At 31.5% G+C, this 20,421-nt stretch overlaps 1 protein-coding gene across 2 annotated transcripts in view; it reads right to left on the bottom strand.

The window, feature by feature from the left end:
• Window positions 1–465: 465 nt before the first annotated feature.
• LOC127698197 (cytoglobin-1-like) overlaps window positions 466–20,421 on the bottom strand; it is a 47,292-nt gene continuing 27,336 nt past the window's right edge. For both annotated transcript variants that reach the window (XR_007980741.1, XM_052201552.1), the window contains exons 2-3: window positions 2,118–2,355; window positions 466–850 (exon numbers count right to left, since the gene is read on the bottom strand). Coding sequence is in view for 1 of the 2 variants with exons in the window: in XM_052201552.1 (XP_052057512.1) it covers window positions 683–850; window positions 2,118–2,355 (406 nt within the window). In the remaining variant the exon portion in view is untranslated. The remainder of the gene's footprint in view (window positions 851–2,117; window positions 2,356–20,421) is intronic.

Below are 20,421 nucleotides of genomic sequence, written 5' to 3'. Positions count from 1 at the left end.
GTCTGGAGTTAGAAGGATTGCAATATAAATGTTAATACCAAGAAATGTAGTCAGGAGTTTGAAGAGTTACTAAATTAAGAGTTACTAAATTAACTTTTATTTTTAGAAGATAGTCTGATATTAAAGAGTTATAATAGTGTTTTTTTTGTGTACTTAGATGAAAGTCTGAAATTTGGAGAGTAACAATATCAATTTTTGAACTACTTCGAAGGTATTCTGGAGTTCGAAGATTTACAATACTAATGTTTGTACTTAGAGTGAAGTCTGCAGTTTGAAGAGTTACTATATCAATTTTTGAACTTAGAAGGTAGTCTGGAGTTAGAAGTGTTGGGATATTAATTTTTGTACTAAGAGAGTCATCCGCAGTTGGAAGTGTTGTTACTTAAATTCGTGTACTTAGTATCTAGAATTGTCGATTTTTTGCAATGTGATGGAGATGCTTCAAGACTTCATAAGAATGATAACTAGAAATCTATTATGTTTTATTGTTCCGAACAGAAAGTGGTTTCAATCGTATATTGTTATTTACAACAATGACGAAAAAAAAAGAGAAAGGAAATATATTACAAGATATGACAAAAAGATTAAGATTGGATTTGTATTTGGCTTGCGTATTGATATCTGAGACTCATGAGTATATGCAACATTTGTGTTCGCACTATATTATTTGTTCCAGTATATTTCAGTACGATGATGTAGTAGCCTCTTCTTCACTATCTGATGTCATCATTCCAACTTTCATTTGCTTCACTATATAGAAGAACACTTTTTTCCAAGCCGTCGACGATTCTTTTGTGTACTTTTCTTTCAAATACGACTCGAGTCCATAACTGAGAGCAGGCCATAGACGCTGAAAAAAATATGACATAGTCACATCTGCATGTAATAAGAAATAAAAAGTTGGGGTAGGATTGCCAATTAGACAATTTCACTGCTTTCTATTTAATTATATAAACACAATTATAACACGTTTTGTGGTTTTAGAAATGAAATAAAACACAAAAACAAAACCAACTTTGAACTGAATTCACTTGATGTATACAATAATGAAATAATAAATTATATATTTAGAAACATTATTTATACAAAGTTTGTTTTATTCGAGTTTGTTAATTTTCGGAAATGACTTATAACTGCTTTTAGTTTAAACTTATCATGATCAATGGTATAGATTGACAAAAAGCGAATCATGAAAATGAACTACATACTTTTATGGCCTCTAGGTTTGCATATGATTTCAAATAAGTTGAAAGAAAAAAAAGAGTTCTTTGCCAAACGTCTTTTTTCAATGCCAAAAATGTTTTTGTTCCACTTGGAGTCTCATACGTTTTACCTGTTACAGGGACTGATAAATAACGGAATAATATTAGGCCTATACATCTTATAAAATTCGAATGCTATATCAGTGCTGGATGAAAAAAATAACTTCGTATCTTATTGCGGAAATGTTCATTATTATTCAGCTAGTTACATCTTTTGTGAATCATAAGATAACCAATTTGAAACCTACACAAAATTTATTTAAAAAAAAACAACCTTTGAGTGCTTGATTTTTTAAAAAGCGAACAAAATTATGTTTTGTTTGCCTAAGGTTCTCAATATGCTTATCTTCAAAAATGGGACATAGGTTGTTGCAAATGACATACATTGTAAGAATTTCATGCTGAATGTTTTTTTCTGTCCCTTTATGGGATGAATAATTAAAAAAAACTGTTTTAGAAAGAAGATACATTTTCTTTGTACTTTAAGCGTACTACAGACATATGCGTGTACACTTCTATCAACATATATATTAACACATATTAAGACTTATCCCCTGAAATGTTCGTTAGTTTTACTTTAAATATTCATTTCAATTATTACAGTAACTGTTATAACAACAGGGCGATCCACGGGTGGCAATATCAATCTTTGTATAACTTTCCGGAGAAAATGCAATAATTTCCGGTTCTATTGGCCAACAGTTTATGTTGTTTTTGTTTTGTTATGTTATCTTTGTTTATTCTTTTCTTAATCATAAATCTTTAATTGGTCCCGTCCTGTCGTCTGCATCTGTCCTGTCGTCTGCATGCTCCTTCATCACATTATAGCGGGGTTATTGTTTGTATCAGACTTACCAATATAATTTTTGATTTTACGTTACGCTTTACATGCTGACGGCCCACTTCTAGAAGGACGGAATTCAAGGCCTCTGATTCGTCTAAACTTTCAATAGCTGCAGCTAAACTGTGCATTACAATTGAAGCATGTTTCTTTAGCATTTCTATATCTGTCCCAAGTTCCAGTTCATTCTGGTCATTAATTCGGACAATCTTAGGAAATAGTACCTTCAACTTCGGTTGAACTTCAAAAAACCTGTTAACATATGAAAAAACCTTGTTACATGCTAATGAAAAGTTTCATTTTTTACGAAAACAAAGACTAACCCGAATAAATTTTGAATCTTCTATCAGTCGACAGCTCTACCTGAGGACGACGAATTACCGTATTATAGCCTATTACAAAGACTGTTCAGTTACGAACAAAAATAGCTGAATTGAGTAACTTGTATCGTACATTATATTTGTGCTTGAAAGTTATTGAAAATATAAGATACAAACTTCCAACTTGCGACCATTCTTAAATTTCAGTAGCAGAAGAAGAAACGCATTCAACAAGATTAATGCTTTTATATTTCAAATTTTACTTCTATTCTTAAATTTCAAAGGAAAGATATATAAAATAAAATTGAGAATGGAAATGGGGAATATGTCAAAGAGACAACAACCCGACTAAAGAGCAGACAACAGCCGAAGGCCACCAAATATTTATTTAGACAAGTTTTAAATGGAACGAGATTTGTGTAGAAACCAACAACTATTTAACCCAATATCGGACACACGAGTTCTTCAATTGGTTTATTGAGAATCCGGTTCTATAATGATACAATTTTAGATAAAAGAGCTTAGACATAATTTTTAAAAAGACACCCTGTAGTAAACCAAAACTAAAATTATGTTGAAGTAAAAATATCTTTTGTCCTTCTGCTTCTCATTTTATCTAATTAACTTTGGTTATCAATGTTCTTTGAAACAAAATTTTACATAAAAAAAAACCCTGTCAAAAGTTCATTTAATTTTTATCAAAATGTCTTTAACAGGAACATGTAGCTATAACTAACATTTCATTTGATGAAAATGTGTATGATGTTAAAAAAAGTTTATGATATAAAATCTTTAATATTCAATTTGCAATAGGATTTCACAACTTTTTTACCCTGCGAGTGAAACAAAAACTTTTACCCTGCGAGTGAAACAAAAACGGCGTCGTACCTCTTTATCTTTGCCAATTGATCGCGGCACTTTATTTGAAAAATATGTCTATTCTTTACTATGAAAACAACATAATAATTAAATATTTTCTGTTTTACAAGGGAAACATGCTAAAATTTGAGACAAGAGAAGATTTTCCGTTCCCATTTATAAATTTTCATTTTATTTGACAACGACATTCTTTTGGCTCAATCAGTGAAAGTTAGGGAGGAAAAATATTTGCAAATTGCCATTATGTATAGAAAATGCAAGACAATGTCATTATGATAAGACTGTTTGTAGCAGAACGTTGTAATAACAACAAATGATTTAGTACCAACTGTTGTTCCGAATTAATATGGACATAATAATTCTTGCAAATGAAGATAAGTTATCGCTTTAACATCGTCCAACAGATTAATAATTATCATATTCCGTGTTATGGTAGTTGCATATTCCATTTGTTAATTGTTGAAATTATGGTATTCATCGACTTAGGTGTTGATATATGACTTCTCTTTTTACCTTGATGTACTGATAAACCTTTACTTCAAACAATGTTCGAGAAGATCCATTTCTGGCACCAATGAAATTGTTGCTGGTTACATATGTAGCTTTTGAATATTGGTGACAGAATGTTTTGCAAAGTTTAAATTTGCGTTTTATCTCGGATTTAAATCTAAAGAATGGATGAGAAAAAAAAAAGTTGTTCGTTCCCTTTTCGAATAATATTGTTGTACTGATATAAATTAGATATAACTTTATTTTGTGAAGGTGAACTAATAGTAGCTGGAGACTCGAAGGATAATAATTCACGAGCTCCACAAATCAAGAGTGAATAATTATTTACGAATTTACTATTTACCACAAATTCGCCTATTTAAGAAATTTGGTAGCAAAACATACCTGTATACTATTCTTTTCCGGGTAGACTCACTGAATTATAATTCGTGAATGTTTGGAAGTAATTGTATCCAGACTATGAACATCTACATTGAGAATGCGAAAAATTAAGAAAAGTCTAAATGAAACTTAAGATTGATACATATTAATCACGCTAGTGTTCGAGGAGGATATTCAGTCGAAACTATTGGACATATCATATTATCAAAAAATAAAAACAGTAGAAAAATTGGTTATAACAAAAACTGTGTTATTGAATGGGAAAGATATTAATTTTATCTACCTTCAAATTTCACTATTTTATCAAAGTAAGGACCGTCATTATCGAATTTACAATAGTGAAATGACGAAGACAAAGATACATCAATACTTCCAGTCGGAATAAAACATTTAGATAATTTCAGCGCAAATTAGATATATACATATACATTGAAGAAAAATGTATTTAAATCGACTCTGTTACTGTTTAGGACGTTAAAACATCTTGGTGAAAGATTGTTATGTTTGCCCTTTTTATACCGTATAACAAGTTTTATCCGGAAGTGTACACTATTAACTTACTTTAAAAAAAAATCAACGGAGTCTTAAACACACCGGCCTTAAACACCTAGATGAGATCCCTAGTTGTTATTAAAGCATTGAAGAAGGTTGAAATTTTCATTAAAGTCTATTTTCTTTTCAGGTAAAAAATAATTTACGAAAGCCAGACCAGACCAAATTTTCATATAATAACTTCTGCGCAGTTGTACAATTAATGTAAGTGATATGGATTCTATATACTTTAAATAAAACACGTCATCAGTTAGATATGGCCATTGATTTTCAGGTTTCACTGAAACACTTCTCCAATAATTTCAGTTCACTTTTTTCCCCAGAACTTCCAAATGGTTATTAACTTGTAAATTTAACAGTAGGACATTACGCAACTTAGAATAAAATCAGATACCAGATATCATTATATTAAGCAACATGTTGATTATCATTGATTCGAGTCAAAAGATTGATGGAATAGATGGCGAACAATTCAATGTTTGTAAACAACAAGAAAAAAACTGTTTGATATCTGTAATGAATCAAAATACCAATTCTTTGACAAGTTTTAAAAACCTGTTTATTATATATTTGTGACTAAAATTCAATCAAACAGTGGGAAACGACGTTCTTATTCTTTCTTTTCCATGATTATAAAGCATTAACCTCTGGTGCACTTTTGTTTTTTTAAGCTGTGCTTGCATGTAAAATACAAAAAGTCTGTATATAAACATGACAGCTATTATTGGGATACAGTTTAGACAAAATATTGATTCTTTTGAAAAGTTGATCTTTTGTATACCTGAAACTATTTTTGAAAAAATGTGCCAAGAGGTACAAAGCTAATACTGAATTACATGTGTCCTTATCAGCGTGGGACACAAATTCCAAAGTCGATAATTTCTAATTTATCTCACTATAACACGAAAATAATGTACTTATAATGCTAAAATCGAACATTTTTTGTTTTTCTTCAATAAATAGGCAATTATTTACTCTACTACTGAAGAAAAAATAATTGTTACAAAAACTTAACTTTGTTTTCCACAAAAAATAGTTATCAAATATTTGAAAGCAGATGTACTTCAAAAACATGAAGATAATAAGTCATTATTCTTGAATCATAGATTATAGTTCGACAAAATTATTGATAAATCTAATGCAAAAAACTCTGATTTTTACAAGATTGTATTTGATGTAAAAAAAAAATAAATCGGTTATCTACTAATTGTTCTTGCAACATTTTAGTCTGATCAAATCAAAAAAGTTTTATTTTAATTCTGCAAGTTAAATAACAATACAAGAGCTGATTAAGATATATTATTGATAGTGAACTGTTTACTAATAAAAATATAGCAACAATGGTTGTTCGTTAATTGTCAGTGGATAATTTCGTAATTTTTCTCTGATTCAGACAAGTATTTGTACCAAGCAAAGCATATGATTCATACATGTATTTGGAACTCTTAAATTCCGGAATATGAATACTATCAGACTAACGTTTCTATCCGTCGAGATATTGTACCTTTTCCCCTCACAATAAAGAAAAAAAAAGTTTGAAACTTTGATTTTCTTTTTAACAAAAAATATTTTTGATTGGTCTGCATTAGAGGGTGACATTAAAAACTTGTCTCCACCTGAGCCATGGGATAGTATATAAATAACACATAGATGAGAGGTTGATAGAGCAGATCGTGAACCCCGAGAAAACATTGTCAATCGAATGACAATGTCTTTTCGAGGGATAGCAATCTGCTCTATCACCCTCTCAGATATGGTTTAATTAATTTATTATACTGAATATTCTGTTTTTATTGTCTGTTATTTTCAAATTCAAAGTAATAAACGATAACGTCTTGTACATCTATATTACTAAATGAATAGAGTTGAAATTGGGTGTCGCGTTTTCTTCTTTCACATAAAATCCACGAATATTGTTTTATAACACAAAGGGGTAATGACCAGCGTAGTTTATTATGTGTTCATTTCAAGATCTTTTGGGGGTATTTGGGGGTTAAAATCGGAAAAAAGCCAGTTCGGATCGACCGTCTTTCACGACGTTCGGCTCTGAAATTTACGTTCCGTCATCCTTTCCGTCATTGCACATCTGCAAATTTTAAAATTTTATTTCGTTGCAGATACGGTAAATATTGACCTTACACTGAAACACTTTGTGATACACACTCCCTTGACGCTCTCAGCAATTTAACAACAGATTGTTACACGTCAAGAGCTTTTCTTTCCGGAGAACCGCCTCAATTCAACATGAAAAGGGTGGGTGGATTACTTCAGTTTTCGGTTAAAAATGGGAACCGAAGTGCGGCTGGAAAGTGACCCACCCCCATTCATATATTAATGCATAAAATATTCAGCCCACTCATATATGGGGGTGCTTCTGAGCACGGAAACACCAGAAATCAGGTGCGGACCCAGGATTTAATGTTAGGGGGAGGGGGGGCTGCAAAAAAATATTGAACGGAGCATGTTGCGAAATATTTTTTTGGTAAATTAGCAAAAATGAACGTGTCGTCATCATTTCCGCTTTGTCTGCAAGTATTATGGTCTGCTCAGCAAAAAGTATACCCTAAAGGATGGGGGGATTACTTCGGTTTTCGGTTAAAAATGGGTACAGAAGTGGCAAAACTGCTAGAAGTGCTAGACCAATCAGGGTCAGGATATTTTTTGTAAAAAATCCCAGTCAGTTTTCACTCTATATGTCACCAATTAAAGGTATTTATAAACACATATTATTTTGATCTGTGCAATGCATCCAGGGTATAACAATGACATATCCTATGATAAGATCACAAACGCCAATAGTTTCTGTCGGGAAGACTATTCTTTTGGGTGTCATATTGAGTGGTGGTATTTCGACTGTGACACTCTTCAAAAAGAGTTAAGATCTTAATATCGCCTTTCACTAAAACTATATATTTATATTCAAATTATGAACCAAAGTATATTTCGCGGGTATTTTCTAGTAACAACGTATTTTGATACAGCGCACAATTGATCAATCGTCTGCGTGAAGGTGTAACACCAGTAATTCGGGCCGGGGGTGAAAGAACATATCAGAAAAAAAAGTAGTGCATATTTTAAGCAAAATAGTTCCTACGCATGGGTGTAACTTTCAGAATATGTAGAATAGTTTGGTATTTTTTTTTGTATCAAATGAAAGCTAAATGACTGGTAAACATTGTAGAACACTTTTTGACTTATAATTTTGAATAATAAAAAAATTGTATGAAATTTGAAAAAGAGGATACATTTTGCCCGTTTCTCAGATCTGAAGTATCTGTTTTGTTACTTCTTTAGTTCCGGGAACCAGTATTCTCTTATATGCAATTAAAGGTATGTTGATTTTTTCAGTACAAGACACGAAGTATAATAAACTAAAATGTCTCCCTCGTATTAACCAATCATCAGTACAAGACACGAAGTATAATAAACTAAAATGTCTCCCTCGTATTAACCAATCATAATATGGAAATTTAACGTGAAGTATAATGAATAAACATAGTAACCCGTTTCAATACAGGATTATGTAAAATTCATACCTATGATGTTGTCTCACAGAAGACACATTTATTGTCAAAATGCTCATCTGTTGGAGTAAAATTGGTGCCGATTATCTTATTACACTAGAACTACATACATTTTGTACATATAACCAAACAAATGGCAACTAAAGAACACATTTTGAAATGCTTAGTTTAAAACTGGCTGTAAATTGATTAGCCTTATTACTCACTGATTATATACCATCAAACCTTTAAAACTGAATAAAGAATGTCAACACATTTTAAACATTTTTATACCTAAACTTTATTTTATTTTGTTCTATTTGAAATTTGAAATTGTTTATGATGAACCTAACTTGCTTCGTTATTTGGTCAAATATTTTCACTTTGTTTTATGAATTGTTACTCTTACGTTTGTTCTATGAGTTTGTTTAGAAATGTGTTCTTCGAGTTTTTTTTTTATGTATAATTAGTTGAGATAAAACAAAACTTAACAGAGGTTGTTTTGGAGTAAATGTCAACATAGCCTAATAAAACAAGTCACTAAACGCGTTTTCAAGGAATGCGTTAGATTTAGATCGACTTTCGAGTAGTTTTCAGACATATAAAGTATACAGCAAATGTAAGAACCAATTACGAAACATTACTTCAGTGTTTAAACAGCACGGCTTTTGTAATATTTTATTGGTTCTTATTTTAAACTCACACATAAGTTAAAAACTGGGGACGTGAAGCAACCAATAATCAATCAGTCAATCACAAATAAGTGTCAAAATAATGCGGTGTTTGTCAATCTTTACCTTAAAATCTCATTGAATATATATAATAATTGAAAGTCTTTTCAGTTCAGAATTTGCCCAAACCTGTCAATTATTGTTTTTCTAATTTTGCAGTACTTCAATTTTTAGCCCAAATAAGGCCGTATGCGCACCCCAACATTTAAGATTATATCTTAAAGAGTAGAGACTACAGACGTGACTTTTAATCGGATCTCTATGATGAGTTGGAGATTTCATCAGCAATTCCGTCATTTATTGTCGTGAGACACTTTATAGCATTAATACAACTACAGATCTTTGTGGAAGAAAAAAAACGGACCATATTTTGGTATGTATCCATGATTCTTGTTTGCTAAGAAAGCATATCAGAAAGAAAATAAGGAAATTTGTCCATTTTTACATCGCGATGACCGTGAGGGCATTCCAATGTATTGCTATCGCCTAGATTTCCATTACGTAACTTTCGTTTTGGGTTTGTAACCGATCTATAAACATGATAAATACGCGGATATTAACGAGTGCAAAATGACATTCCTTATCGTTTGTTATAAATACATCTCTGCAATGAATACTGATAACAATATTTTTGTTTAGAACATAAATTAATAATATGAAAATGTTTTGTCGTTAGATATATATGTATATATATAAGTAAAAAATCATTGATATGGTAAAGCATGCGGAAGAATATCTGAAGAACATTTTGCGACAATTCCGGCAAGGACCGGTAACTCTGCATGGAAGATTGTTTCTGCGGGAAAATATGAATGCCTACTCATATCCAATCTTTTAGAAAAATCGAATTTTTACAGAAGAGTGTCCACCATGCACTTGCACTGCACTCTTATTAGAATAGTAGAATAGAATGATATACAAATGGATGAAAATTATATATACATGTAACTGTTATTTTAATATAATATATAACAACAAACCAGTGTATACTGATTTGTATCACTACAATATAATAGTTATTACGGTGAGGCTGTCATTTATTCATCATCCACGCACGAACTTGTCTCAGAAAAAAAAATATCTCTGTACATTAACTTCAGTATAGAGATGTGATTTTTTTCTGTGACAAGTGCTTTTGACAATCCACCAGAACTTGCGGTCATCCGATGTTCAGTACTTCTGTACTTTGATTAAAATGACGGTCCACATCATACACCCATAGGACTTGCATCGAAGGTCCGTGTCATACACCAATAGGACTTGCATCGGAGGTCCGTGTACATTTAAGTTCATTCGATTTTTGTCCTGAGAAATTCAAAATGAAAACAAAACGAAAGTATGAAAAACGGTCGTGGGTAAGAACATGATATTTTGTTGAATGAAAGTCTATATATAAATTCCTTATTTTGACACATCTTGTAGCTCTAATGATAAGATAAGGGGATATGTTTTGTTGGATACCTGAAATCACACGTGTTTATATAAAAAATCCGATTTTGACAACGCCTTTTGCATGCCATTTGATTATCTTGTTCAAAAACTGGTAATGTGAATATCTACTGTACTCCATTGAAAATCTTTGTCCCATTATAATGCTTATTCGTGTTCCTGCATGCTGCACTGGACATTGTGTAAACTATCCCCATACCCTATACACCACCCACACACACCAATTCCGATTAGGTTTATAAGATTGATATTATCTTAGCATTTGAGTGTTTTATCCATTTTATCAAATATAATAACTGTCATCAGAATTTTTTTTCCTTTGAGGAAACATTTCAGTATTAAACCAGTCATGATTCAATATCAACTATCAGCTGATGAATATTGCCGACTTAAAAACGACACCATCAGTGCAATGATATATGACTGTAAACTGTTTTTAAATGACTGACAATTTTTGAAGCAAGCTGTCAAAAGCTGCTAGCATGTGTTCAAGATGGTTGGCCAAAAATATACGATAATGTAATATAGCCAATTGCAACAATAATAACATCTCCGAGGAAATGACCGACATTAACAATACCCCACTGTTATATACGTTCACAAAAATAGCAATACAGATTTAATGTATCGTTTGCACGCGATAGAAATGAGTTCTGTGAGGAATAATTATTCATGCAACGATAAAAGCCCAAAAAATATTTTACGTTTATTTTGAAATCACTTTTTATTTCATATTCTTCCCCAAGATAAATATTTGTCGATTATTCAATTGTGTATGGATTAAGAACTTAGCTATATTATTATTAAGAAAATTGAATACTTAATAATCTACCGAAACATAATGTATTTCATTTTCATTTCACTCAATGAAAGCAGATTTTTTCTTTCACTTTTTGAGACAATTAAATTTTCCCCGCAGACATAAAACAATGCATAAATTAACCAAATATTCATTTTTTTTTGCAACGATCAATACGCATGTGGACAGCGAAGGTATTCTATGATGCGTAATATTACACTTAAAAAGATAACGTAGCTTGAAACCACTCTTTTTCTGTTTGCTTTGTCACAAATTTGATAATGAGTTCGTTAAAGTTATAGTAAGAGCATTTTATATTCAGAAGAGAAGAATTCTTTGTAGTTGAACATTTACTGTATACAGATATAAAATCAAAAGGTTTAAGGTTTCTTGCTTAATTGAGGAATTACATAGTAAGAACCTTGCGATATCCAAAGGCATCTCTATGTTCAGTTGTGACGTGTTTTTTTCCAGCCTTATGTTACCACCAAACAAAGACACCAGTGTTGTTTGCCTTATCATCTAGTACAATAACAGAACATTTTCTGAAGTATTTGATTTGTTTAACAAACTAATTCCATACTTTTTCAAACAGTTGTACAACGCACAATTAAGCTTTCAAGATTTAACAGAAACGCTTTCCATTTACACCGATTATTTTGTAACAGCAACCGATACTCAATACGATTAATTTTCAACATACATTGGACATTGAAATACATTTAAAAATATCTTAAAACCATGGTTTCAGATGAAATGAAAAAATGCTTTAGCATTTGTAGAGTGTTTTATAATCGTTATGTCATCCATTAAGCTTTGGGAAATCCTATTGAGTATTACCATGGGAGTATTATATAATACCTCTATGGTATTATAGACTATGATGTTCATTAAATCGAACATCTGTTAAATTTCATATGTTCGCCTAAGAGCAAATATGGATAATGCATGTTCCTATAATTAAACTAAGAAATGATATAGTAATAACATAACATTGTAGTGCGGAATCAGTCATATACATATTAAGTATGGTGGTCTATAAAAGCTGATTTGTTTACTTCTGAATTTCATACATTATTAATGTTCTGTCGTCTGAATGAATATTTTTGACATACTCTTAGAATTATTTGTTATACAGAATAAATTACCAGCAACAGCGAGAAAATTGCGATAAGACTTGTTATGTTTTCCTGTCACGCGACCCTTAACCATGCCTTTACATAAAGTTTATTAGAAAGGGCTACAAATGTTGATAATTGCAAGATTTGATTAAGGATAGAAAGACAACTTGCATGTAAAAAAAAAAAGATTTTAAAACCTGAAAATGTATTTTAAAATGTCAGACAATAAACTGCCGTTGTATAAACGTGTACTTCAGTAGTCTTCTTGATATAATTAATGTGTATGAATTTGAAAGATTTAGGAGGTACACGTGGTATTAAAGTAGACTGATATGTTTATTTGCAAAAAATTACAAAATCATATAAATATTTGAAATTTATTCATCTTTATACTTGCTAACTACTTACCCACGTGTTTTAATGTAATTTACGAATAAGAGAAGAAGTTTAATAAACGTAATAGTTGTTACTACATTTAAATACATATATTATAATAATTGCTCTTCGGTTATTAACTGAGAGTACATTCGGATCGGTACTATGGGTCTTTTGCCTTTTTGTTAGTTTTTTTTCTTGCTAATTGCCAATCTTAGAAGTCAATCCATTTATAAAATGATCGAAAAACTAGAACTTTTTACCTGGGAATAGATTACCTAAGATGGATTTGGCATTTAAGGTCTTCCTTGCTCTTCAACTTCCGACTTTATTTTGCCTTTTAAATCGTTTTATTCGAGCGTCACTAGTGAGTATTTTGTAGACGAAACGCGCGTCTGGCGTACAAAATTGTAAGACTGGTATCTTTTATGAGATGTTGTAAATCTACATTCCCGTATAACTTACTGCTAGTATACCGTATTGGTTTATAGTGATCTAATTTTCAATCATACAACATCTCCCTTTTAGCTCACCTTGCCCAAAGGACCAAGTGAGCTTTTCTCATCACTTGGCGTCCGTCGTCCGTCGTTGTCTGTTAACTTTTAACAATAAAATTCTCCTCTGAAACTACGGAGCCAAATTTAACCAAACTTGGCCATAATCATCATTGGGTATCTTGTTTAAAAAATGTGTCCGATGACCCAGCCTGCCAACCAAGATGGCCGACATGACTAAAAATGGAACATAGGGTTAAAATGCAAGTTTGTCTATTATTTTGAAAACCGTTAAAATCTTACAGGGGCAGAAATGTTCAGAATGTTGCGCTCTACCAATACGTCAAAACTGTCAGACGACTTCTTATAGGAGTTATTGCCCTTAATGACAATATTTTTACCATTTTTTGTATTTTTGCCTATTATCTTGAAAACTAAAATAGATAGAGAGAAACTTTTAATTGCAACCATAAGAGAAGTTCTTTTATAGACTGTCTTGATTGTACGAAAAACAGTTTTGTATTGAAAACATCTTTATTTTGAAAAAAAGTAAATAGTATTTTGTCTGGAAACATATGCATTCCGAGCAAAACTGTCCTGAATATTAGTTGTTGATTGAAAAAGATCTCCCTCAAGGAATTCCAGTTGTAAGTTAAACAACATTAAAGGGAGATATTAAGTCACTATTATACAATTAATGTTTTTTGTTTTTGTTTTATTCTTATAACTTGTAACTGACTGTACTGTTACGGTACATCTTTTACATTTACATTTGTATTTGTAGCAACTCTTCTTATCTTCTTTCACCTGATTTTAAATATGAATAAAAAGAAGAGTGAGTATGCGTCGATGGGAGAGAAATCCAACAAAAAAATAGAACAAAAAATAATAGCAAGGTCAACCTAGATATCAAACTATAAACAAGTCTAACGTCTAAACATGCAAATCTGCAAATCACCCAGAGTCTAGACATGCCTATACCAAATGTTGTGAATCCATTCAAAAGACGCTATCCAATATTTGAAGTCAACATCATACTTATGAACAAAACAAACAACGGCAACTAACCACTGATGAGGTACTTTACTTGACACATAATTACTTGGAAAAGGTTTTTTTATATCTTCAATCGACAAACACAGGTGTGCAAATAAACCGGGAGCATACATAAATGTATATCGATAATTTGGTTGCTGCAGTTCATATCCAATCAACATATAAATGTTGACTTCATTAGAATGGTTCGAAAATAAATTCCTGCTTTACCTTACCGGATCGACGTATTCATAAATCACAAGACGAATGTTATCAAAAACTAATACATTTAACCCATCCACATAGTAGTAGTTTCTAGTGCATGTTCGTGTTGCTCAGTATTTAGTTTTCTGTATTGTGTATTATCTCTACCATTATGTTTTTTTTTTTCAAAAGGGAAACTCTTTGCGTGAAACTCAGCTTTTCCAAGAATGTTTTCAGGCCGAGTCTTCACACCTTAATAATTTGATTATCAATAATAATTGAATTTTAATAAATTAATGGGTCTAATTACCTTCGAGATATAGACTACCATTAACGGAGAATTAAGATAAAGAAATCGACTCAATAACTGCAGTAATATATAAAACTGGTATGCATAACTTCATTTACAAAGGTCGCATCACGTTTTATCTTTCCGTCAGTAATGAACTCATGTTTTCTCTCCTTTGCAGATTGGAGTTTATTCAATTTTGCAAACATCATTGTTTTATCAGATGTCTGCATGGTTTCAATCTGTATTTGTTATAATTAGTATTTATATAATTTGTTTGTACATTTGACTTTTATTCTGCCCTGATTGAGTGGTACATATAGGGAATACATGTCAACATCTGTTTTACAGGATGTTATAAGACCTGTTTCATCACTTTAATTGAGTTGTAATGGAAAAGTGTTGGATAACGTATTTCTATTTTAGCAGAAAAAATAAACACTTGCAAGTTTACTTGTTATTATAATCATGATAATGAAACCGATTTTATTTTAAACTTTGTTGGATAGTTGTCTCATTGGCAATCATACCTCATCTTCTTACTTTTATATTAAAAGTTCATTTATTGAAAGAGGTTCGTTTGGTGTTTACAATGCGCTATTCCTCATCTTAAAACATTTGATATGTTAAGCCAAAATTATAAACATCTGAAAACAACCTACACTCAACTTAAAGTTATGCGTCAAAACAATGAGAACTTTTTATGACGAGGTCACAATTGTCTGGTCCCTTGTAGTTGAAAACCCCGAAATCTATGAAATAACGGGGATTGGTGTCCATATACTGTATCATGTTTTTCCATAAGGGATTAATGTTGATCTAGTTTGATTTCTTTTTTCTTTTAAGTGAATTAATTGCAGGCAGCAGGTCTGTGGTAATCTCTGTTAGATTTATTTGCACGTGCTTATTGACTTGGATGGCATATATTGTGTAAATATATTTAGCTATTGTTATACTTTTATAACATTTTAGTTTATAAGTATATTTTGCACAATTGAGGACATTTTAGCAAATTAAAAATTGTTTAAAACCCGACTTCTGCCGGGTGTCAATTTTACACTATTGTACACCTTAATAATAAGATAGTCAATTATAGTTTTGAAGCGCTAAGCATGCTTAGACTTAATTAAAATCTTATCCATTAGAAACTTTGGGAGATCACTTTATAATCGTAATGGTTAGAACAAATTCGTGTGCGGTGCCGAATCTTAAGGGGTCGCTGATCAGGTATATAATTAATACATGTTATGTGTTTTAAGGCATACAAAATCGATGTTCAATTCCAGTCGAATTTTTTTCAACCGATTGCATAACTGACTTTAAAAAAGATAAAAGTTACAGACATATTGACGTATGGTTTTCATTGTGTCTATTACATGCAAACGAGTCTTTGAACACTTCGATTTCACACTAATTAAACTATTACGTTTTTGGCTATTTTTAATTTTCTTTTGAAATGCGTATAAATAAGACTCAACAATACAATGAACTATATAAAGAGGACATTTTGATCTTAAAACTTATTAAAGTTTTTTTACCATATTCATTGAGACACGCCGTAAATCAATTTAACAAAAATTACAAGAAGGTTGCTCACAACATTATAAACGCTGAAGGTAAAAATTAAGGTAATCACTGACTATTGGTTCCTGACATGGGACTGTCAATACTCTAGCAAAATTAAGCAAGTATTAAGAGTACTTAATTCTTTCTCGTTTTATCTAATTTTACTAAATAACAAAAAGTAAATTGGAGGACGTTCATTGATAATCAGATAAGAAAAACCGTTTAGCCCTATACGGCACAAATTTAAACACAATGTTATATAACCGTATCACAGCATATACGGTACAAATTAAAACACAATACTCATAACCGTATCACAGTCTATACGGTACAAATAAAACAAAATACTAAATAACCATATCACAGCCTATACGGTACAAATTAAAACCCAATACTAAATAAACGTATCACAGCCTATACGGTACAAATTAAAACAAAATACTAAATAAACGTATCACAGCCTATACGGTACAAATTAAAACAAAATACTAAATAACCATATCACAGCCTATACGGTACAAATTAAAACCCAATACTAAATAAACGTATCACAGCCTATACGGTACAAATTAAAACAAAATACTAAATAAACGTATCACAGCCTATACGGTACAAATTAAAACAAAATACTAAATAACCATATCACAGCCTATACGGTACAAATTAAAACCCAATACTAAATAAACGTATCACAGCCTATACGGTACAAATTAAAACAAAATACTAAATAAACGTATCACAGCCTATACGGTACAAATTAAAACAAAATACTAAATAACCATATCACAGCCTATACGGTACAAATTAAAACCCAATACTAAATAAACGTATCACAGCCTATACGGTACAAATTAAAACAAAATACTAAATAACCATATCACAGCCTATACGGTACAAATTAAAACCCAATACTAAATAAACGTATCACAGCCTATACGGTACAAATTAAAACAAAATACTAAATAAACGTATCACAGCCTATACGGTACAAATTAAAACAAAATACTAAATAACCATATCACAGCCTATACGGTACAAATTAAAACCCAATACTAAATAAACGTATCACAGCCTATACGGTACAAATTAAAACAAAATACTAAATAAACGTATCACAGCCTATACGGTACAAATTAAAACACAATACTAAATAAACGTATCACAGCCTATACGGTACAAATTAAAACAAAATACTAAATAACCATATCACAGCCTATACGGTACAAATTAAACCACAATACTAAATAAACGTATCACAGCCTATACGGTACAAATTAAAACACAATACTAAATAAACGTATCACAGCCTATACGGTACAAATTAAAACAAAATACTAAATAAACGTATCACAGCCTATACGGTACAAATTAAAACAAAATACTACATAACCGTATCATAGCCTATACGGTTCAAATTAAAACACATTACCACATAATCGCATCACAGCCTATACGGTACAAATTAAAACACAATACTAAATAAACGTATCACAGCCTATACGGTACAAATTAAAACACAATATTAAATAAACGTATCACAGCCTATACGGTACAAATTAAAACAAAATACTACATAACCGTATCACAGCCTATACGGTTCAAATTAAAACACATTACCACATAATCGCAAAACAGCCTATACGGTACAAATTAAAACACAATACTAAATAAATGTATCACAGCCTATACGGTACAAATTAAAACACAATACTACATAACCGTATCACAGCCTATACGGTACAAATTAAAACACAATATTACATAACCGTATTACAGTCTATATGATACAGATTATTACACAATGTTACATAACCGTATCACAGTCTATACGATACAGATTATTACACAATATTATATAACCGTATCACAGTCTGTATACGATATAGATTATTACACAGTATTAAATAACCGTATTACAGTCTATACGATACAGATTATTACACAATATTACATAACCGTATGACAGTCTATACGATACAGATTATTACACAATATTACATAACCGTATCACAGTCTACGATACAGATTATTACACAATATTACATAACCGTATCACAGTCTATACGATAAAGATTATTACACAATATTACATAACCGTATCACAGTCTATACGATACAGATTATTACACAATATTACATAACCGTATCACAGTCTATACGATACAGATTATTACACAATATAACATAACCGTATCACAGTATATACGATACAGATTATTACACAATATTACATAACCATATGACAGTCTATACGATACAGATTATTACACAATTTACATAACCGTATCACAGTCTATACGATACAGATTATTACACAATATTACATAACCGTATGACAGTCTATACGATACAGATTATTACACAATATTACATAACCGTATCACAGTCTATACGATACAGATTATTACACAATATTACATAAAATTATGACAGAATACTCAGTTTCTCATGGAAAGCTCAGTGTACTCAATCTTCTGATCAGACATTCTTTCTATCTAATATCAGTCGTTGTATGTAGAGTAGATTTCATGCACAAACGCCATACATCTGATCAGACATTCTTTCCATCTAATATCAGTTGCTGTATGTAGAGTAGATTTCATACACAAACGCCATACATCTGATCAGACATTCTTTCTATCTAATATCAGTCGCCTATGTAGAGTAGATTTCATACACAAACGCCATACATCTGATCAGACATTCTTTCTATCTAATATCAGTCGCTGTATGTAGAGTAGATTTCATACACAAACGCCATACATCTGATCAGACATTCTTTCCATCTAATATCAGTCGCTGTATGTAGAGTAGATTTCACAAACAAACGCCATACATCTGATCAGACATTCTTTCTATCTAATATCAGTCGCTGTATGTAGAGTAGATTTCATACACAAACGCCATACATCCGATCAGACATTCTTTCTATATAATATCAGTCGCTGTATGTAGAGTAGATTTCATACACAAACGCCATACATCTGATCAGACATTCTTTCCATCTAATATCAGTCGCTGTATGTAGAGTAGATTTCATAAACAAACGCCATACATCTGATCAGACATTCTTTCTATCTAATATCAGTCGCTGTATGTAGAGTAGATTTCATACACAAACGCCATACATCTGATCAGATTCTTTCCATCTAATATCAGTCGCTGTATGTAGAGTAGATTTCATACACAAACGCCATACATCTGATCAGACATTCTTTCTATCTAATATCAGTCGCTGTATGTAGAGTAGATTTCATACACAAACGCCAAACATCTGATCAGACATTCTTTCTATCTAATATCAGTCGCTGTATGTAGAGTAGATTTCATACACAAACGCCATACATCTGATCAGACATTCTTTCCATCTAATATCAGTCGCTGTATGTAGAGTAGATTTCACAAACAAACGCCATACATCTGATCAGACATTCTTTCTATCTAATATCAGTCGCTGTATGTAGAGTAGATTTCATACACAAACGCCATACATCCGATCAGACATTCTTTCTATATAATATCAGTCGCTGTATGTAGAGTAGATTTCATACACAAACGCCATACATCTGATCAGACATTCTTTCCATCTAATATCAGTCGCTGTATGTAGAGTAGATTTCATAAACAAACGCCATACATCTGATCAGACATTCTTTCTATCTAATATCAGTCGCTGTATGTAGAGTAGATTTCATACACAAACGCCATACATCTGATCAGATTCTTTCCATCTAATATCAGTCGCTGTATGTAGAGTAGATTTCATACACAAACGCCTTACATCTGATCAGACATTCTTTCTATCTAATATCAGTCGCTGTATGTAGAGTAGATTTCATACACAAACGCCAAACATCTGATCAGACATTCTTTCTATCTAATATCAGTCGCTGTATGTAGAGTAGATTTCATACACAAACGCCATACATCTGATCAGACATTCTTTCCATCTAATATCAGTCGCTGTATGTAGAGTAGATTTCGTACACAAACACCATACATCTGATCAGACATTCTTTCTATCTAATATCAGTCGCTGTATGTAGAGTAGATTTCATACACAAACGCCATACATCTGATCAGACATTCTTTCCATGTAATATCAGTCGC

Source organism: Mytilus californianus, unplaced genomic scaffold (assembly GCF_021869535.1).
Source record: "Mytilus californianus isolate M0D057914Y unplaced genomic scaffold, xbMytCali1.0.p SCAF_4, whole genome shotgun sequence".
Taxonomy (NCBI): Eukaryota; Metazoa; Mollusca; class Bivalvia; order Mytilida; family Mytilidae; genus Mytilus; species Mytilus californianus.
Note: the sequence above shows the minus strand (reverse complement) of the source record. Positions and strands in the feature narration are given on the sequence as shown.